Raw genomic sequence first — 19,778 nt, 5'->3', positions numbered from 1 at the left:
TTTTTTTTTATTATCTTCTAAATCCCATTTAGCCTGTCCCCGTGATCTCCTTCTCGAACAGATACTAGGAATTCATGCAGTTCTTTGTCACTAAGCTTGAGACCTTCCACTCAGCTGTTTTGACTGCTTCTGTCCCTTCACCAGACCAAATTTAAGGATTCCCCTCACCCCAGCCCAGAACTCACGCCTTGCGCTGGTTTCCTTCTTTCTTCTGTGTTGATTCTATTCCCACCAAATTGCACACAAGCCAACATCCCTTCCTCGCCTCCACAGTCTGCTGATATAATACTTCTTCCTCTTCTCAGTTCAGCTTCTCCCATTTAAGTCTGCAATCATCGCCCCTTTTGAATCTACACATCTTTGTGCCTTTGCTCTTGCAAATTAACACCCAATCGCCAAACTCCCAGTCCTCGTCAAAGTCCTTGAATGTTTGATGCCTCATATAACCATGTCCCTTTTATTTCCTGAAATGCCATGAATCTCTTCAATCACATTCCCTGCCACAACACCAACACATCACCAATGAAATCCAGCTTGACAGTGATATTGGGGAACTATGGCTCCTCATCCTTTTTTCACCCTCTCTGGAAGCTTTGATGTAATTAACCATGCTATCCTGTTCCATGTTCATCTTTCCACCAGCTGACTATGGTTGTACCCACCTGGTTATGTTGTTCCAGTTAACAATCAGCAATAGTTTCTCTTCCCACTCCCACACAGTCATTTGTGCCCCTTATATTCCTGCAACAATACCCCCTGCAGCATACTGCCCCCACCTACCCATTCATCCCTCCCATTCTTGGCCTATATCGTATCCCTCAGAGACATTATTCAAAATCACGATCTTAGGTTCCATGTCTGCTTTACCGCACGTCTACTTTAATCATCCCACATCCAGCGTTGCAGCAACAGAAATGTCCTACAATTCAATATTAGGAAGATTAGATCATGGTTTTTGGTTCCCGCAATAAACTCCACAGTTAAACCTTTACATTTTTTGCGTGCCTGCCTCTCGTCTTCGATCTTACTTTTTGGTCACCTGTCCCAATACACCCTCACAAGGCTGCTGTCCCATTTAATTTGTTAAAATTCTTGTGCCTTGGAATGTTTTTAGAACCTCGAAATGCAAGCTGCCATTGCTACAATTTATCAGCAAAAATATTAGAAACTACGTGAAGTAATTAAAAATCACTGTCTGAGCGATGTAGCAGATATCATATCCAGTATTTGAATGACAGAGTAGGAAACTGTATTGGTCCTATTTTCAATTCCGATGTGGTTCGCCTATTAATTTAATTTAAAAACACACATGAAAATGTTGAAAACACATTGTACAGTCAGTCAGTATAAAGAGCAGCATGGACACCCACACAACTCCATGGCTTGTCTTTCACGGATCTCGTTGAGCAGCTGAATAGTTCGAGCACTTTCCGTTTCTAATATAAATACCTAGCACTTTTACGTTGATTTTCTCTTAAATCGGCCCATTTATTGTCGCGGCCACGAGGTGGAGCCATCCCATTGGAAAACGTCTGTTTCTTGGTAATCTCGGTTGCTGGTCATTTCTAGTGCTGCTTCTTCGCAGACATTAACAAAGTTCCTTTTTCCAGAGCTTCATTTAGACAATGTTGCAGAAACATTTAGCCGTCTGCGGCAGGCAGTGAGCGTTTCCAGAATCATAAATAAAATAAGTGCTCCATAACAGTTGATAGATTTCCAGTGTATTTTCCTTTAGTTTGGTGAAAATGCAAATTCCCTATTGCATAAAGAAGATACTTTCAACAACGGAACAAAAATGCAAAGAAAATAATAGTAATTGTTACTGCAGATGTTTGTCCTTTTCCCGTTTCCCGCTGTCTTAATTGTGACAATTTACTGCAAAAGTTAAAATGTATTTAGGAAGTTTTGCCTTTTTGTGTCAAAGTGAAGAACCAATGCATATTAGCATAGACTTCAGAGACTTATATCAGCAGTGCCGCAGTGTTTTGATTTTAACAATAAAGCGAGAATCTCGATTGATGAGCGTACATCATTGTAGTGACATCGAAAACGAAATGTTGCGGTTTTCTACTGGGCTATTGTCTTTAAATATATATACATTGCGATCTTATAAATTACAGGTACCGCAAAAAGACCTGTTGAATTTGTGCTGATTCCAGCGTTTGTTTGTGGCCTGTGAGTAAGTAGTGAGATGTCATTCCCATTCCCGGTGTATTGAATTTCATTTCGGATTTTAGTGCATTGGAAGTTTGGGAAACCACAATACCGGAGCAGCAGACCCACCGGTTTCACGTTTCAGCTGGTCACCGGTCGGAATGCATTACTGAGCTGCGATGGTGTAAATCACGTTTCAGTGGATTCGACTGGAAATAGGGCTTCAAGGCTTCAAGGCTGTTCGTCCCAACCTTTTCATATACGGGTGAGGCGGGAGCATGCGGGAAATCATTTTTTTTTAGCTGTTTCAACGTCTAAAGGCGGCCACGGGCAATGAAGAAACTACAAAAAGTCATCCTTGCAACTTGCAGCAATCGAAGCACTGAACCCAAAGTCTCAAAAAACTCTCCATATTCTGCATTTTGCTCTTGCCACGTTCGTGTCCATGAGCTTTAGTGCTACAACATGGTTAGGATATTATAAATGGGAGCGAATACATACTCCAGACAAACGACTGAATAAGTTTACCCTGGGAGATATATGATAAGATTTCATATTTGAGACATTGATGTAAGCCGGGGGCAGCTAGGGAATAAATCAATGTTTAGACCTTCCCTGTTTTCCGGGCACATTCTCAAGTCTCTCCTACAAACGCCGCCATAATTGATCCTTCAGGTGTTAGTCCCGAAGGGTGGTGTTTCAAATAAACCCTTTGGACTATAATCTGGTGTTGCTCAATTCCTGACCTTGTTCACTCCAGTCCAGCACCGGCACCTCCACATCATGGCCATAATTCATAACATAGATGCACAATGTGATGTTTAGAACAAAACCCGCCGCGCCGAATGAATTTATAATTGCTAATCTGGCACTCTATGACAAATATTTAGTTAAGAATCAGTAGGCTCACAAAAGTGGCGCAAAATTGGATCGAGATTAATGGAGATTAGTCCATAATCCAAATTATGTATTTAGTGATGCCGCCATCGGTATACAAAATAAACAAAATGAATCGCTAACTCTCATTAATCGTTATTTCAGTTCATGTTGGAAGCAATGCAGCTACCTCTGCGGAATCTTAGCTTTCTAACGGTATTAATTGTCCTGAACATACTCTGGGGTTTATTGTTCTGATTTCTGACCCGAAACATTAACTCTGCTTTCTCACCACAGATGCTGCCAGACCCGCTGAGTTCTTTTTTCCAGCAGTTTTCTGGTTTTGTTTCGGATCTCCAGCATCCGCAGTTCTTTATTTTAGTCTCATTAATTGTTCAACACCTGATTGCCTCTACCTAAGTTCAACATTAATGTCCATTAGTTTAATGATTAAAACAAAACAAATTCCTATGATAGAGTGCGTACTCTATCACACTTGACTTGTTGGCTATAATAGCGATATGGTTACATCCCGATCTTCTCCCGTTCGCTCGTTTTCAATTTACAAAGCAGTCAAGATTAAGAAAAGGCCGCTTGGGAGTGGACCTGCAAAGGAGTAAATGCATTGGTGAAGAGGCAATTGAAGATTGAGGGAATCTGATCAAAGTAGGCAGTGAGTTCGACCATTCACAGTGCAGCTTTCGGCAGGCGATGTTTCAGACGCTATATACGGACACACAAAGATATACACATATTGCTGGAGATAAAGCTAAGTAGAAGTAGTAAAGAAAACTGTTGACTAAATATTCCAGCAGCAATGGTTATCAGCCACAACATATGTTCCTCGCACTCATCCTCGAAGGAATTTAAAACAAAATATTTTCAAAATGCCATAGCAATCATTCAGCACCCACTGGTTCCAACGTCATTGAAGCTGGTAGATGCCTTAAGTTGTGCTCTGTAAGACTGACACGTTCGATTACGAGCGAGGAGTTAATGATGAGTGTTAATAACGCACTTTGTATGAACGTATCTAGGACTTTTAATCGTCGATTATGTCAATCATGTCAAGTTTATTCGTTTAGAGAAAGGAGCACTTACAGCTCACGAAGTAACATTAACACCATCATGTTCCACTTAATTCACGAGCAAATACGCCTGCATATTAAACATCACCCCAACCCACTCCAAACTCAACGGCCGACCCTGTTTAAAAAAAAGAATCTAAAGCCTTTTAATGATGTTTTACAAATTGAACTACGTGGTATTGCTGCGGTCCCAAGGCAGTACATTCGGATGACACCCAGCAGCCTCAATGTACGGGATTAAATTAAAATACATTTTCCTGAGGGTCTAATCGAGCTCATGTCTGCCTCTCCCTTTCAGTCATTCACATTCACAAACAGAATAAGGAATCTGTTCATACACTAAAGGCTTGATACTCTTGTTTCAGAAGGGGGGAGATGTTATTACTCCATTCATGGCAGTCCTTTATATTTGCCTCCGCACAGACAAACGTGAACCTGATTATTTTGTGGAATATGTAAGTCGCCTCTTGCCCCGGATAAGTAGTTCCAAATCCTTTTGGTCAAAAATCAGTTCATTTTGCATCCTGAAGCAGTAGATGATTAAACAATAAATATTTTAGGCTTGTCTTAAAATATAAATTTATGAAAATACGTGAAGAAAATATTAATCTACATGTCTAGTCTGTTTTAAATATGGGTGTGTGTTTTGCTGTTATTCATAATTACCTTCATCCTATAAATTCCCTTCCCTTTTCTTTTGGAAATTTAGCTGGTTGAAAATTGTATGCCCAACATGTTCAAGCGAATCTGTTCTATTCTGTCAGGCTGAATTATTTTTAAGATTTGGCCGGTTTTCTTGCCGCCGCTGCAGTCGATTTGCTTGGTAGATGAGCTGGTTTTTCTTATGACTGATTGTGCGCAAGGTAGGGTGACAGATCCTTTCCGATCTCTCTCTTGTAAATGATGTGCCTCCCTCAATCAGCAACTGTCTAAAGTCTAGCCACAAATGAGTTCAGAAATATATGTTTGCAGTACAATAGTTTCGAAAACTCTGTATTCTTGCTTCGAAAAACCGACGGCATTTAATGACACGAGGCGAAAAAATACGCAAATAAAAACTAAGTATTAGACGCCTGTTGTTTGGGATTATTATGTCGATATGTAGTTAAGTCGGTTGTTTTCGCTGTGTAATTAAATTTAGGTCTGCGCTCGAAAAACCAAACGTTTCGGGCTCTCCCCCAACACCCCTACTCCACTCACTATCCACCTCCCAACTGTCACGCAATGCGCCGTTTTAGTCATGAAGTGCTATCATAGATACAAAATGAAGTTCTCCGCCGCGCAATATCTGCAATACGCCATTTAAAACCAACATTTGATGACACTAAACGAAACATCGTCAAATTAACTTCCATACCGAATAGCTGAATGGAGTTCCAAGAATTGGGCAATTCGGCTAGTCCGTATAACTTACTATTTCTCATCTAGGGCTTTACAAGATTAATTTATGAAATGATTATAACCATCTCAGCATTGATCAACTGTACACCCCGATCACATTCCTGATAGTATACATCACATCTACTGACAAGATCCATATCCCATAAAAATCACGACAATCGTTATTGTAAAACACATTTAGCTACCGATACGAACGTTTAATATATCACATTACAAGTTAATCTAGCCTTTAATTTGATGGGTGAAGACAGAGTGGTTACAAAGTCCTGTGGCGGATTATTGAGTGTGCTGGGTTTACAGACGCTCCCGGAATTCGACACTGAAATTCTTTACATTGTTACAAAAGTGTTACAATTCAAACACCTGGACATTCTGACAACAGAGGAAGAGAGAGAAAGATCACTTTATACCAACGGGATATAATGTTTGAGCAGACAGTGATTTAATGTTGACCGAAATAACAGTGCATTGATTCACAATGAGTGACTGACAGAACAGGATGAAGGCGTTACTCAGTTCAAGTTTACATTCAGAAATGCAGCATTTTCCAATTGAAATCTATCATATCGATACAATTTTGCAATGGATATAAGGCCAGACCCTGACTTCAAGTTGCAATTCATAAATGCTTAGATGCAGAAACTGTCACTCAATGAAAAATGTTCTGACCTATATCTTAATTAATCTTTCCCAAAGGTTCATTCAGATCGATCGGATTTAAATATACACTCTGCAGCTTTTCAAATCGGAAAAAAAAAGATAACTTGCTGAGTGACATTACGCAGGGGATCTGCGTGTTACTGCACCCACCGTCAATTCCGCTAATTGCAGCTTCATGGTTTGAAAGATGAAACAGCCGCTCTTTACAACTCCAGCCGGAGAAACACAGCCCTGTCACCGGGTTCATTCCTTAATGATCCATACCTCGTTTTCCCATTCGCCTAAACTTCCTGTTGGTGGAATGTAAAAAAAGAAGCTCCCGGGTCCCGGAGAGCCAATCACAGAGGTTTCAGCACGTGTGTTGGAGAATCGAGAGCAAAGCAATTACAGCCCAATACAAATGTCATTAGTACCTCGATCAGAGCAAGAGCGATTGCCGTACAAGTGGGGGAATCGTAGCCTCCGGCAACTCAGAACTCCGGCTCCAACCATGACAACTCAATACAAGGAGGAGATTTGCGAGAGATCCGAGTGCAAAAGTAAATCTCCAACTTTGCTCTCCTCCTACTGCATCGACAGTATTCTGGGCAGAAGGAGCCCGTGTAAGATTAGATGTATTGGAGCTCAAGCGTTGCCGCTTCTCACAGCCAGGAATGAGCCGGACTCAGCTAGTGAAGGTAAGGATTTTTTCGTTGCTGCAGAACTTCGCTGCATCGTAGGTCCAGCTGCACTTTTAAGCAACATTGTAAAAAAAACTAATTTCGTGTTCTTCTGAGGGTTAGATGTGTTGACACTACAACTGCAATTTGCAAAGAACATCGGCACCTGGTTTACAAATGTAACTCAGTATCATTTGAAACGCGTATCCTGTTTAAATAGATCTTAAAGCACTTGTATCATTTTGCAACAGTGGACATAGTTTGCGGTTCAGACTATGGACACCAGCTCTGGCTGCACATGTTCTAGAAAATATTATCGATTCATGCAGTACATTATTTTGTTTTATTTTGTGGCTTAACTTGTGTATGTGTTTTGGAGGGGGTGAATATTTGCTTTGTTTACAATGATCAATTTGGCTTCATAGAGATGGCGTGTTTGCAATTGGTTACTTTCCAAATATGCTGTCGATAAACACAGCAATATCGGATTGCACCTTTCGCGATAAGTAAGCTCCGAAAGGGAAATCCCTGTTCTCACTTTCCGCTCTTCTGCCTTTACTGCACTCGACATTTTAACTCGTGCATATTTTGAATATCAATGAAGAGGGACCATATGGAAACATGTAAGCGATTCTTGGGATTATATATATATATAAACTTAAAATAACTTAAATTCGATTTATCCTGTTAAATCGCGGGGTTTTTTTCAGTAGCACTTGGAGAAGGAAAGTAGATTAAAGTTAAAAAGTGTTTCTGACAGTGGAAAATGGTGGAAGGCGATGATTTTTCAACCCGTTCTAAATGCTCAGGAAAATCAAAGGACATAAAAATAGCTTTTTTGCACATTTTAGCATTTTGGTTGCAAACAGAAGTAAATATCCACACATTAGTGGTAATCGCTGCTTTTTTTAAGGGGGAATGTTCATTTAGAACTGTTTTTCTGTCTGTAGACAGACAAATATATTTCGGCAGTGCGGAGTTTGCCTGAGTTACCAATTCATCAATCATGCAGGGTGTACGAATTCTAATTAACGGCCAATCCAAGAGTCCCGTCCAACAGTCCTCTCCTAAAATGAACCGACCTTTTCTCTAAAAGTTGATTGCTTCAGGAATGTCGCTCATTGTGAGAACAGATTTGCCAAAAAAAAAGCAGACCCTCCATTGCGGCTCCACCAGTTTCTCGCGGCCTGCCCCTAGTGATACATGTTCTCTTAGGAATGAAAAATCTGGCAGTTTTATCACTTTCACTCATTAACCTTTCGCTATGTCCAGAGTCTAAACTTCATGAAATGGAACACTAGCTCGCTCCTTGTCAGCCGTATACATAAGGCATTGACAGTGGGTTCCAGTACTGAGTGTCGAGTTACACCTGTAAAACACAGACTCTCAAAGCACATCTCACTAGTAAATATTCTGTTTTTAACGCCGCTAAATGATTCATTATAGGTTCTCGTGTTTTTTACACATAGGATCACCCAAGGAAAACATGTCTTTTGACTCTGAGCTCCATTTCCCCCCGAAGTTCCGAAGACTATACGGGCTGGGAAGTAAAATCTTTGACGCTCGGGGATTTAACGAGATTGCTGACGAGAAATTGGAGAGAGACAGGTCCTCCGAACCGTTCCGAAACACCGATCTGAAAATCAACCAGGCCCCACAAGTCAGCATCAGCCGCAGTAAATCCTACAAAGAAAACTTCAGCCTGGGCAAAACGCAAGGGGACAGCACACAGAACCTGGTCCCGGCTCCAGAGCTAAGTTCGGTGGAGCCCGCTGACAAGTCGTTCGAGGGAGATGCGAAAGAGGACACGGTCGAAGACGACTTAAGCCCCAAACTTGTGGAGGAAGCGCAGACAGACGTGGATGTGAAGGATGGGGAAGACAGCCTGTGTCTATCAGCCGGTAGTGACTCTGAAGAAGGTATGTTAAAAAGGAAACAGCGACGATACAGGACTACATTCACCAGCTACCAGCTTGAAGAACTAGAGAGAGCTTTTCAGAAAACACACTACCCGGACGTCTTCACCAGGTATGTACAGACAATTTAAAAAAAAACTTACAGAACTTATCAAAACCAGGTCACAGACTGAAAGCTTTATTGATACACCCAGCAGTCTCTAATTGTTTCTAACTTGATTTCCATTCACAGCCGTGGTGTTTATTGCCACGCCGAATAGTCACACGATAGACACCTACCTGATCGATTGATCTATCGGAGGCTGGTCACTTTTCCAGCTCTCCACTCGCTGGTGTCGCTCCTCTCAAAGCAATGGCTCCAGATTAACGCTACGAGCACAGCGCTTTCCCACCCGGCAGCCCCTTTTTTTAGATCGACTGCCGTTTTTTGTTGCACCCCATGGATTTCAAGACTTTAGCCCGTCAATATCCATAATCTGAAGAAAATGTAGTGTATGAAATTCTAAGGTCACAAAATCCGTGTGCCCATTAGAAACCTTTCTCTTTCGACCCATTGACTGAAAGTGAATTGTTTACAAAGCAACGGATCACGATACAAGTGGAACAATGTAACAAATGAAAACGAAAACTGACTTTTATCAGATGTGTCATGGTCGGGAGGGAAGGAAAACAATTATTAGCATGTACAATCGTTCTGGTACTTCCAATGAATTTACAATGCTCTTCAGAATTAAAATTCGTTTCCGTTTATTACTAAAAAGGGCGATTTCCTGTCTCAAATAATGACATATTCTAGTGGTTGTGACGTTGCTGAAAATGTTGGAGATGAAACGCTTGCTCGATGTTTGCATGCTTCGTCTGGCCTATTTTATGGCCCATGGAAACAGGAAAGACTGGAGAGCGTCCGTAAATAGCTGTTTGGTCATGTTTGATCCCCATATAGAACTTGAAACCAGTATTAGCTTTCCAAAAATAAAACATACCGCGAACTATGGGAGTGCTGAAAGTGTCTTTTTCACTTCTTTCTGTGTTTTGTACAGGGAGGAGCTGGCGATGCGGCTAGATTTAACCGAAGCACGAGTGCAAGTAAGTTGTAGCTAACGAGTGAATAGATAGATAAATTCTGGGCCAGTCCTCCCGTCAAAGCCCAGGTATATTAGATGTTTTTAATCTAAAGTTATAGGGTTCTTTTATTCTGTTTTCATTAGTTATGACCCACATTTCTTTTGGGTTTAAAAGAAATAATAATGCTAAAGATAGCCTCGGACTTGCAACCTTAAACCTGAGTGGACTGTACCAGATACAGTATACTGATCTGTCAGATTTTCTGCGGATGTGACTCCGCAAATATGAGCAATGAAAATACCTTTTCGCCACAGCAACCAAAGACTTTAAAACAGCAAGAAAGGATTGAGCTTCCTTCGCTTTCAGTGAATGTAATGCCATGGTGCAAAGTAAAGAGCTGGTAAAGTTGATAGGGCCCATAGCACTACATTTTCTCTCCAAGCTTCATAACCAAAGCGACGATAAACATTATGATTGGCGCCTTATTGCGAACACGGGGAACATAAAACATATGTTGGGAGGTAAAGGCCGAGTAAATCACTTTACAGTTACAATCAAGCGCTGATAAGACCTAATAAATTCCATATGGCTCATTTAATACACAACAGCTTCTTGCATTAAAGGGGCTAATGATGAGATTCTCCCTGGTTCTGTTGACACATTGTTCTATTGTTAAATACCCAACGTGACAGGCAGCCAGGAATGATTATTTTCCGCTCAGCTAGTCGTGGGAAAGTTAAATAACTTTTTTTTCTCTCTCCTTTTTCCTTTACAAAAGATTGTTTGGACTCAATAAAACTGAGGAGCCAGTCTAGTAAAATTAATCGTAGCGTGTTATTTTATATTTTAATTCCTCCTTTTTAAAAAATCTCTTAACTAATGTCAATTCATTAAGGTCAATTTGAAAGCGATGACATAAATCACGAAGACACTATCTGATACCTTTTTAGTTCATTAACTTGATTATAATCGCAATCTCAGTGTTGTACGTTATCTTCAAATTTGCGAGGGCATATTTATAAATTTTCCTAATCCGACTTTAGTTCGCTTCATTATTTTAATTCATTATGTATTTGATATTTCTCCGGTAAAGGCAGGAATCTCTGTATAGTTGATGTGGTTTGAAGCCTGAAGCCAAAGATGGTGTTATGTATTTGTAATATGAAATTGTGCGACAGAATTTGTGCCTCACGCCATCCGATTTGGGCAAATACTACACAATTCTGTCAGTTCCTGGGCGTTGATAACTGGTGTCAAGATACATCTGTTTTACATTGCTCTGTGGAACTAATGTGAAATTTAAATCGTTAGTAGTAAATGATAGATATTTTTAAAGTGCATCATTTCTTTATAATAACTGTAGAACTGAAATTCAGCAATTATTTTGTGCTCGTTAAACATTCAATGTAATTTTATGTTGCTGGTTGCAATCCAAAGTGAATTTATATTTACAGGACACTTCTCCCAACTCTCGCCGCCCTGCACCCCGTACTGCACTTCCACAGATTTTGAAAAGATTTTTATTAAAGAAGTTGAACTTTTTTTTGCAGGTTTGGTTTCAGAACCGCAGAGCTAAGTGGCGAAAGCGAGAGAAAGCCGGAGCTCAGAGCCATCCGGGCGGTTTGTCCTTCGCCAGCCCGTTGGGAGCGGGACACCCGCTGGGACCTTACCTGGACAGTAGTCCCTTCGGACACCACCCGAGCCTGGAATCAGCCTGGTCAGCCGCCGCAGCCGCCGCCGCAGCCGCCGCCGCAGCTTTCCCCGGGCTTCCACCTCCACCAGGGACCGCCGCTTTACCCCCCAGCGGGGCCCCGTTAGGCCTCGGCACCTTTCTGGGAGCGGCCATGTTCAGACATCCTTTCATCACTCCGCACTTCGGCAGGTAAGAACATCAGGCAGAGCCTCTCCCGCCTCCAAGAGCAGCAACATCACCAACAGGTCAAGAAGCACGAGAGAATCAGAATCAATCAGTCAGCAGGCACAACGAACAAGGGGGAATTAGAGCAATTCGTTCAGAACCAGCGGCCAAACCCCATTTTGTAAAAGAACAAGGCTAACAGCTAATCACAAAATAAGTTGGTAGTAGACTTTACTTTTAGAATAGCAGCAGCAGGATGGCTAACATGTGAAAAGTCAGCAAGATAATGGAGTGAAAGTAAAACATCATTCAGCGTCATGATTAATCTCACATGAAATGTAACAACAAATCCAACGATAGACGAATGAACTGATCTTCAAAAGCTATTGCACGTAATCATATATAACAGCATCATGTTCAGTTACCCTAACAACACAGTGAACAATCTCTTCGTCACATTATAGTTAACAAGAGTAGGAATATTTCAGAACAATTTGCAAATATATTCAAGCCACTGCTAGCTCTGCCTGTGTGCGCGCGCGTGCGTGTGAAGGGGAGAAATCAAGCTCATTTTCAAATATTCGTGATACAACAATGAAGCCTTTTCAATGCTTCCTGATGAACTAAAGGACAAGTGCTCCGGTGAAAAGCCGCAGCAGTTAATGCAAGCTCCAGATTTACCTAAACGGCGAGGGAAGAGCTCTCCACAACTGCGAGATCCAGACGGTGGCCCATGTACCATCAATACGGTTAAGCTCATGGCCCAGTATTTCTCGAGGGATTTCTCTAAATGAAAGCAAATCTCACGAATAGACCGGTCGAGACAATGTTGTAAATCGAAACTGCTTACTGTGCGTTGCTTAAGAGAGCGACAAAGTTTGAATAAAACATTCGGCGTCCCTACGTTTATAAATTCTATCCTTTCCAGCAGTATTTCATTTCTTGCAGATTAGCTGTAGACTATTCGAATGTAGTTCTAGCAGTGTTGATTTCTTGGGTTGGCCACCTATCTTGTGTTTTGATATTGAGTGAGCAGTATCAGATTTAGCAAAAAGTAATAAATCTGGAATATTTATTCCTTATTTATTTCCAGAAATTGAAACTGAAAGTAGCAACAGGGTAATGATGAACTGACGAGGGCTAAAAGAATAAAAAGGATGATATTGGGCATTTCAGAAGCAAGGTGAACCCAGCAACTCGATCACTACAACTCAGTATCTTTTACCTTTCAAGGTTTATAATTTGGTCGCTTACACCGTCATGAAAATGATTTGACAAAGCCATCTGAAATCTGCATGCTATGTACTTGAGAAGTTATTCAGTGCGGTATGATCTCGGGTCGACTGTAGCATTCGGAAACTCATATAAATCCAGACACAGGTCATGCAGAGCACGGAGATAAAGCAAATCCACAGGAAATACACCCCGGTCCGAGATTCAAACTGTCCAACAACCGTTTTACAACGTGGTTGAACTATTTATTCTTACTTAAAGTTTGATTGTGTATAATCTATCCTACACCTTACTCTCTTGCACTATTCCGCATCACTGGGAAATTACATATTTCGCCTTTCTGATCAGTCAGGAGCCTGACATGGACACAGACCAGTCGCTATGGTTAGGAGCATTCAAGCCAAAGAGACATTTGTCTAATGCGGAGTGGACATTCTTCTCATTCGGAACCCACCCAAGTACAAATACTTTCAGAAAAGCAAAGAATCCCTACAGTGTGGAAGCAGACCATTCGGCCCATCGAGTCCACACCAACACTATGAATAGCATACCACTCAAACCCAGAACCAAACCCCCTACCCTACATCGTTTGTAACCTTGCATTTCCCATGACTAATCCACCCAACCTTCACATCCCTGGATACTATGCGCAATTTAGCATGGCCAATCTACATAAACCTGCCCATCTTCGGATTTTAGGACACAAAGTTTCAGAAGCCCCAATGTGCATAGACACAAATCTATACGATTTTAGGGGAATCAATTCCAGGGGAAATAATCCCAATCCATGCTGACATTAATAAGAGACTCGTCTTTTCGATCGTTGTAAGTGAACATTAATTATAGTCAACAGTGAACCCCCATTGTCTTGAGTATTAGAAAACCATATCTAGCACAGGGGAGCGACTGGATTCCAGTTACCCCTCTCCAGACGTGCGGTCTTGGTGTCAATACAACTTAAGTGGGATTCTGTCAATTCTTCTCCATCCTCTGTTCAGAGGGTTGGCTATACAGTTGGTTTGAACTTCTATTAGCTGAGCAGCAGCAACTGTATGGTGAGCATCGCAGCTCATCAGAAAGTAGGTGAGTTAAACCGTATCATTTTTACGGACTATACCATGCAGGCAGATGCTGCCGGCTCTTCCATTTGAGAGTCACGGAGCTGCAGCACTAACAAAGTGGACATCAAAACACTGACACATATGTGTGCTAATATATCTGCCGAATAACCTCACGGTTTTCCATCACCCATTCCAGGCAGGAGTATCATGGCAGGGGAGCCTGTGATGTGCCCAATCTTTCTCTAATTTAACCATTCAAGTCCAGGACGTACACTAATTGAGGGCGACTAAATGATCACCAAGTTCTAGGGGAGGCGAAGGTGGCGGCTAATCTACCGTGCTTAATCGCCAAAGTAACAAATTTTCGATGTCATTCTTAGTTTTATTAATATGCCCTGTCATGTTATTCATTCTTAAAAGAATGTATCTGGTTTCTATAAAACATCTCGATAGGGAAGTATAAAGTATTAATTATTTCAGTCAAGGTGCAAAAGTTTTGGCTGTGAGAGTCGAAAGTTGTCCCTTGTTTTGTAACATCCATCACCCGAGAAGGCGAACTGAAAGATGCCCTTTCAAGCGGAACGAATATGAAAGATGTTATTACCACTCGCAATGTCAGTACGGTTACGCAGGCAAGAAATGCCCTGATTTCACTGTGTCTTACTGCCCTTGTAATGTTTCTGTATGAGGTCATGGTTGCAGTTACCTGATCTGTAAAGTGACCTAACAACAATTTGGGATCAGTTAAGAAGCGATAGCGTTGCGATCTAAAGTTGTCATACATCAGTCAGCACCGTAATATGAACAGATACAGCATTTCCAAAACCCTCGCTGAAAGATGGCTTCAGTAAATGGGTCCAGTGCTAGCACACAGCGGGGTCAAATACACTTCCGAATACGTAACATAGAAGACGCGCGCTGTGAGAAGTCGCAATGAATTAAATGCTAATTCGAAAGCAAAATATTGCGGAAGATGGAAAACTGAAATAAAATGAGAGAGGGGGGAGAGAGTGCTGGATATCTCCATCAGGTCGGGGCGCAGCTGTAAAATGAAGAAGTGTTGACGTTTCAGATTCGACCTTGCCCAAAAAAAAACTAGCTCCTGATTCTAGCCTGAATATTGTCTTTGCAGCAGCAAGAGAACTTGAATAATTCTAACAACGATCCCAGACCCGTAATAACGACATTATAGTTGATTTTTTTTCTAACGTTGATAATGCTAGCTAAGACTATGACGGATTATCCCTGCTTCCGGAGTTCAGATTACACTAAACCGTAGTTGTCCAAGTGGTTTCACCGTGCAGTTGTGATCCATTCATGTCCCTGCTAGTAATGGTCCAACTTCATTTCATGCCAAGCTTATAAATTGACAAAACAGGCAACTTCTAGCAATAAACTGGTTATTTTAAGGCGCGTCCTTACAGTGGTAGGCTTCCTCTTAAATCAAAATCATCCGGCGTGTGATGTGCAAGTCTGATATAATGCGAGTCCGGTGTTACTTCGCACGTTGTGTAGACTAGCATTCCCCCCCCCCCCCCAAACATCCTCGATCAATAAAGCCTTTATATTTATTCGTACCCCACCATCACCAAATCAGCTGATCGTGTTTGACTCAAAAATCTTTCACGTATCATAATCTCGAAAATCCTTGTCTGTTTCAGGCTCTTCTCGACAGTAACTCCGCTGACAGGCGCCTCTGGGCCTGCCCTGCTGAGACAGTCGGCCCCGGGGGTAGAAGGGGGAGTGCAGACCGGCGCCCTCGCAGACCCCGCGGTGGCAGCAGCAGACAGACGAGCGTCCAGTATCGCAGCACTGAGACTCAAAGCCAAGGAACATGCCGCCCAACTCACACAACTCAACATCCTTCCCGCACCCTCCACTGGCAAGGAAGTGTGCTGAGTACACAGCGAGGGGCTTCACACACGCTGCTGATCAAGACCAAATTCAGAAAGAGGACCAGTTACACCGCGTGGATTGGGTTCTCAGACTGTGCATGCCCCCATAGAGTCAGTATCCCTTTCATCACATCAACAAGCCACACTTAATATCAAAAACAGCCAAGACAGAGACAGAAAGAGAAAATCAATTACATTGTTTACATATAAGATTTGCGATATTCCTACCATTCTTATTTCCCTGAAAGGGGAAGATAGTAATAGGAGCGCCTGATTAAGAATATACTTGAGAGAAACTTTCTTTAATATACTGGTGTTTGATCTAATCAGGGCAGTCTTGAAATTGAAAGAGCGATGAAGTGTATTCAAAACTCACGGGTAGTTTCCCAATTCCTGGTGGCCAGGTTTAAGGGATACTGTTTCTGAATGAATTGAGGTTGACTTTCTGCGACGGACGAGTTGTATAGCATACACGGGCATACATGCATTGATTACGTCTAGAATTTTATATCTATATATGTATATACATCTGTGTAGCCAACCAACGGTTCGCTACTAAACCAAAGGGACAAAAATACTGCCAATCCGAGTGGACTGCTTATTTCACTAAACTGTGATTGATTTCTGTACATGATGGTCGTTCTTCAGAATTTCCAAGGAAAATAATTGTACATTTTTTTTTAAATGAAAATTTGCACTCAGCGTGTTGTGAAAGTTTATTCTCTAGAATTACCAGACAGTTCTTATACAGTGATGTGGATGTATTAGGTTCGTAGAATAATTATTTATGGACAAACATTTTATTTAACTTATTAACCATAGAGGTTTCGAAAACCTTATAAAAAGCAACTTGGTATATTACGTGTACTGTTGTAACTTCTTGATATGGGCTAGAAGAGTGGTGACACTCGAAAATAAAATGTTACGCTTAACAAGCTAATTGGAGAAAGCGCTTATTCTAAAACCTGAGTATTTATACTACTGAGCATTTATCCATTGCGGACAAACTCACTACTAGAACAGAACAATCGACTCAAATTCATAATTAAAAATAACTAAAAGCGCCAGTTGTGTTTCTGTCCAAAATAGGTGCAGTCAGCTGATAGGTAGTTTGTACTTTATAGGCTCGAACCCTGGCAGGTTCCTGTCTGACTGTATGGTGACATTCAGGCTGCACAACAGGAAGGTGTTTTCCAGCCAGCCATTCCGTTTCAGGAAAGTCCCATTCATTCACAAATCACGCTTGCATATGCGTATGTGCTGGCTAATTTCTAAGTGTGATAGTTAATAAACACAACATTGCAAAGCAATTTAAACATCCATCTCGTTAATTTCGAGAGGGAGAAAAAACTTTAATAACACAACATAACGTTCAGGTGGACCACAATGTTCTTTGGGCCCAGAATCCAATTTGTCAATGGAAGAATGAATACTGGCATTTTCTGCACTCCCACAAGTAATCCCTGCACTGGGTTAAGATTATTTCAAGCATTTAGCGCATTCTTCGAGCACTGTTGTTTTAATGAACATTGGCAGAAGTTGCTAGTAGTGTTCATAGTCTTACATCGCTGACACCACCAACAAAAAGTGGTTTTATGGACTTTGCTCGGCGGAATGTAAATGAAAAGGTGTTTTATTTGTGTTTCATTTTCAATTTCTGGATACATCCTTCCTAGACTATGTTAACTATCATTTGGAAATTATAACATTGAACCCTCAGCCCCACCACTATCGCCGCTATAAAATGCTGCCAACAAGTATTTGCTTGGATGTCTTGCTGTATCTGTGCTACTGAGCCACCCTACTAAACATTCGTGTTCAACGAATTCGCCGTGACGTGATCGGTGACCGCCTTCCGCGTTATTTGAGTCTGAGTGCTGACTTACCCAATTGATGGCCAAGCAGCTAAGCGCGAGACTCGTGGAGAGGTTACCTGGCCCAGAGCCACTCCAAATAGATGATTGGATAGGTTAGGTTTGCACGATAATCTGCTCCCCGGATTAGAGGTGTTACAGAAGGTCGCCACGCGAATTCAAATATCTTATAAATACTATATAGCAAGTACAGAGGGTATACGTCTTTAGAATATGCTTATTTCATATTCTCGATATCATAATAAGATTCTGTTCAAGTTAATGCCAGTATGGATCCACTGAGAAAGCTTCAGCTTCGATTATGTGAGGCTGAAATATAGGAATATACAGTTTCAAAGTAACACAGCCAATGGATTTTCCTATTGAATTCACCAAGGCTATGGTGAATGTGGGGACACTAATTCCTGATGTTGACACTATTAATCAAATTAGATGACACCTTTCGAAAAAAAATCAATCGGCTTGATTGTGGCGTCAGTATGGCAACATCCAGTCTCTGATTTCTGTACTAACCTGGCAATTTTATCAATTCCTACCCGTTTAGCTTTAAATAGTCCTTTCTCAAACAAAGCGTCAACTGTTGGCATTGATAAATTTAATTCTTTTCTCTTTCAATACGGGGCGGGGTATAAATCATCTTTTTTATTGTTTTTTTTGGAGATAAACAGTGTGTTGAACAGACCTTTAGTTTGGCAGGAACAAAAATCAACTTGATGAAAACAAAATCAAGTTTTCAGGGCGAGCAAAAGATTTATAGTTTGTGTGATGGAGGTGGGCATGGGAACTTGTAGATTCTTTACTGTTTCCGATCCCGAGTATGACAGCCATCGCAGTTTTGATTTCTGAACTGACCTCACCTCTGCTATATTCGTCACGTAAGATGAAGTGTTTGCACCGGGATGACCAACTCTTGTGTTAAACGTTGCCTGGCGTGGCCCAACAACCCCACTCTAGACTTTGATGTACTCACGTCATTACCCGTTTTGGACCAGGTAGCCAATTAACACTGTGGGCGACATATCTTTAGGTTGATATCAGACCAGAACCTATCCCTTTATCTCAGCTAATGAATGTTTTTTAAAGTAATTCACCCTCCCCCCCAACACCCATCTGACCTCCACTCTATAGTACTAAATCAAATTGCGTGAAATTACGTGGTGGATTAAAGTTCTTATGGACGAATGAAAGCATCTCCCTCTTACTCGCCTTGCTTTACAACTAATCCCACCTCAGTGATGGTGCAAACATGTAGATCTCAGACTGTTCTTTCATGCCTCGCAGCTGGTAAAGCAGCTATTCTTTGCTAAATATTCACCATAAATATCGCATGTTAACGGCCGATGACTCCCATCAAGTCTATATTAAACATTTGACATGTCACGCATGATAAACTCTGAGTGTCTTTGAAAAAAAGGCATTAGCAAAGAAACCAATTTCTCGTCAGCCAAACCTCCCCAAGTGTTGAATGATTTCGTTTGAAAGAGCCAGTGAAGCGTATTTACAGGGTTTTATGAGATTTTCCAGAATGATTTAATCTTATTGTGAACATTATTAATGAATAGCAACCCAATTTGGCTCTAATATCTGGGAATTCTTGCTACAAAACACGACGACTGTGACCCCCAACCTTAAGCAAACCTCCCTGGTGTTTTTGTGCTGCCTTCAGACTCAAGCAACTCCATTGCACGGGAGCCAGGATTCAGCACGCTCACACAAATTCAACTCTCCCTCCATTCACTGCCAAGCTCCTCACCATCTGTTCCCAAAACCAGTTTCCAGATTTGGAGAGATTTCAAGTAGAGTGACAAGTCGTCTATATAAACATGTGTACATTTGCATGCATGTGTATAGGTAGAAAGACTGTTGTATATATGTATACATGTACAAATTGTATTGGTTAACGTGGAAAGGAATATATGATTCAGATACAGGTTAATTTTTTATGCGCAGATCACTTAATATTGAAGTTTAACGTAAGGGAGGCATAATATATTGTGCGCATTAATGAAACCATGTATGAATAATGCACACTTAGTGA

General features: G+C 41.3%; 1 protein-coding gene across 1 annotated transcript; it reads left to right on the top strand.

Annotated features, from left to right (window-relative positions):
- The first annotated feature begins 6,538 nt into the window (after nucleotides 1-6,538).
- On the top strand, nucleotides 6,539-19,778 carry arxa (aristaless related homeobox a). Its single transcript, XM_048540103.2, has 5 exons — nucleotides 6,539-6,856; nucleotides 8,308-8,866; nucleotides 9,795-9,840; nucleotides 11,370-11,701; nucleotides 15,633-19,778. Exons 1-5 carry the CDS (start codon nucleotides 6,580-6,582, stop codon nucleotides 15,868-15,870), a joined length of 1,452 nt encoding a protein of 483 aa, XP_048396060.1. The 5' UTR covers nucleotides 6,539-6,579; the 3' UTR covers nucleotides 15,871-19,778.

This window comes from Stegostoma tigrinum, chromosome 12, assembly GCF_030684315.1.
Source record: "Stegostoma tigrinum isolate sSteTig4 chromosome 12, sSteTig4.hap1, whole genome shotgun sequence".
Taxonomy (NCBI): Eukaryota; Metazoa; Chordata; class Chondrichthyes; order Orectolobiformes; family Stegostomatidae; genus Stegostoma; species Stegostoma tigrinum.
The sequence above is the reverse complement of the archived record's forward strand: the minus strand, read 5'-3'. Positions and strand labels throughout refer to the sequence as shown.

Excerpts from the sequence above, each read along its gene's own strand:
- arxa (XM_048540103.2), top strand. The coding sequence starts at position 6,580 with ATGTCATTAGTACCTCGATCAGAGCAAGAGCGATTGCCGTACAAGTGG. Across the intron at positions 6,857-8,307 it reads GCCGGACTCAGCTAGTGAAG|GATCACCCAAGGAAAACATG; the intron begins GTAAGGATTTTT and ends TTTTACACATAG. Across the intron at positions 9,841-11,369 it reads TAACCGAAGCACGAGTGCAA|GTTTGGTTTCAGAACCGCAG; the intron begins GTAAGTTGTAGC and ends TTTTTTTTGCAG.